Source organism: Ananas comosus, linkage group 1, assembly GCF_001540865.1.
Source record: "Ananas comosus cultivar F153 linkage group 1, ASM154086v1, whole genome shotgun sequence".
Taxonomy (NCBI): Eukaryota; Viridiplantae; Streptophyta; class Magnoliopsida; order Poales; family Bromeliaceae; genus Ananas; species Ananas comosus.
This window is the reverse complement of record NC_033621.1, coordinates 1,869,742-1,871,575: the sequence shown is the minus strand read 5'-3', so window position 1 is coordinate 1,871,575 and position 1,834 is coordinate 1,869,742. Positions and strand designations below refer to the sequence as shown.

General features: G+C 49.3%; 1 protein-coding gene across 1 annotated transcript; it reads right to left on the bottom strand.

The window, feature by feature from the left end:
- LOC109722177 lies at window positions 525-1,784 on the bottom strand. The gene has a single exon (XM_020250096.1). It carries the CDS (start codon window positions 1,353-1,355, stop codon window positions 879-881), a length of 477 nt encoding a protein of 158 aa, XP_020105685.1. The 5' UTR covers window positions 1,356-1,784; the 3' UTR covers window positions 525-878.

The following is a 1,834-nucleotide window of genomic DNA, read 5'->3' as shown; positions in this document are numbered from 1 at the left end:
TTAAGTAAATTGATTACGTATTTCTAACAGCTCAATTTTTTGGAATTAATGATTAGCCCCAACGATCCGACAAGTGGTATTATTGCCAGAAATCACGGGTATCAGAGCCAGAGATCACGGGTTCGATTTCCTTAGATTCCCGCATGCCGCATATCTGTACGCTTTAAGTGAATTGATTGTATATTTTTAACAGCTCGAACTTTTACTCCTAAACTGATTAATATTCAAAATTTTAAATTTAAAACTTAAATATTTTATAGTTTTACCGACATTTATTTATATATAAAAAAAAGAATGAAAGGAATAATATACTATCTTTTCGTTAAATAAAAAAGAGAATTAGATCACGTCCGTCTAAATTCAACAGCAGTAGCCTTGCACGCCATTCCAACCGTTCATCAGCAACACTGAATAAACAAATCCAGCATTTTTTTTTTTTTTTTTTTTTTGACAGAGAGGCATCGAATAGTCGTCGAGCACCTTCGCCATCACGACAACTCAATTTGCCCACCAAAACCATACGCTTCTGATAATAATAATAATAATAATAATAATTGAACCATCCAATCATTAACTCTACTAATTAATAAAATATTCCAAAATTAAAGTAAAATAAATTCAGAAAAAATGGAATTACTTCCATTTTTTTTTCCTTCGATCGAAATATGAAAAGAAAAGAGAAAAAAAGAAAAAAGAAAAAAAAGGAGCTGCTCTTTACAATTGGGTTCTACATGACGAATTTCCATTTCCATTTCCATTTCGATTTCCTTTTCTTTTTTCGTTTCATTGTTTATTTCAAATCACGGATTTAATTAAGCGCTTGAGCTCCGGACACCTTTTTCCCGCTCGATGGATTGATTAGGGTTCGAGTCCGATCGTTACCCGGCGAGGGTCGTGAAGCAGCTCTCGGAGCGCGCCAGCGCCGCGGCGGAGGAGGAGGAGGCGGCGGCGCGGTTGTTGGTGCGGGTGGGGCGGCCGGGGCTGGAGGGGGTGGAGCGGACGAGGCGGGGAGAGTCGAGGGAGCGGCGGAGGAGGTGGCGGAGGGCGGCGATGAGGTGGTCGGCGTTGTCGAGCGGGGCGGGGGGAGCGGCGGAGCGGAAGGCGCGGCAGAAGGTGGCGTGGCGGGCGAGCGCCTCGTCGGCCGAGATGGGGGCGGAGCGGAGCAGCTCCTCCTCCACCGCCTCGCCGCACAGCCCGCAGATCCACCGCCCCCCGTACCGCTCCCGCACGCGCGCCTCGTACGCCGGCGTGCACTCCTCCACCAGCCCGCAGCAGTCGCAGCACGCCGCCGTCTCCTCCTCCGCCGCCGTCGCCGACGACGACGACGACTCCCCGCTCATCGCCGTGGCCGACATATATATATATATATATAGAAACCCCCTAGAGAATCGAAATCGATCCCCACCGATTCCAAAACCCTGGAAATCCCGGAAACCGATCGATATCGAGAGAGATCGCTCGATCCGGGCGAAGGGACTCGGCGATCAGATGCTATTACCTCTCTTACTCCGAAACCCTCGAATCGAAGGGACGCAGCATCTACCGCTCCTTCTCCCACACAGCCGCGGCCTCTCTCTCCACCTCGTCCCCGTCGCTCGCCGATTCCGCGAGAAAGGGGGACTCCTCCATCGCGGACACCATTCAGATCACCACCACGAAGATCTCCTCCGCGATCCAATTCGATCCAACCCACCCAAAACAATCTCCTCCCCAAACCCCCCCCCTCTCTCTCTCTGTAATTTTCTCGACTCTTCGGCCCCCCCCTCTCTCTCTCTCTCTGTCTCTCTGTAAAATGGGTACAGAGAGGGGGGATTGGTTTAATAATGGCGGGAAG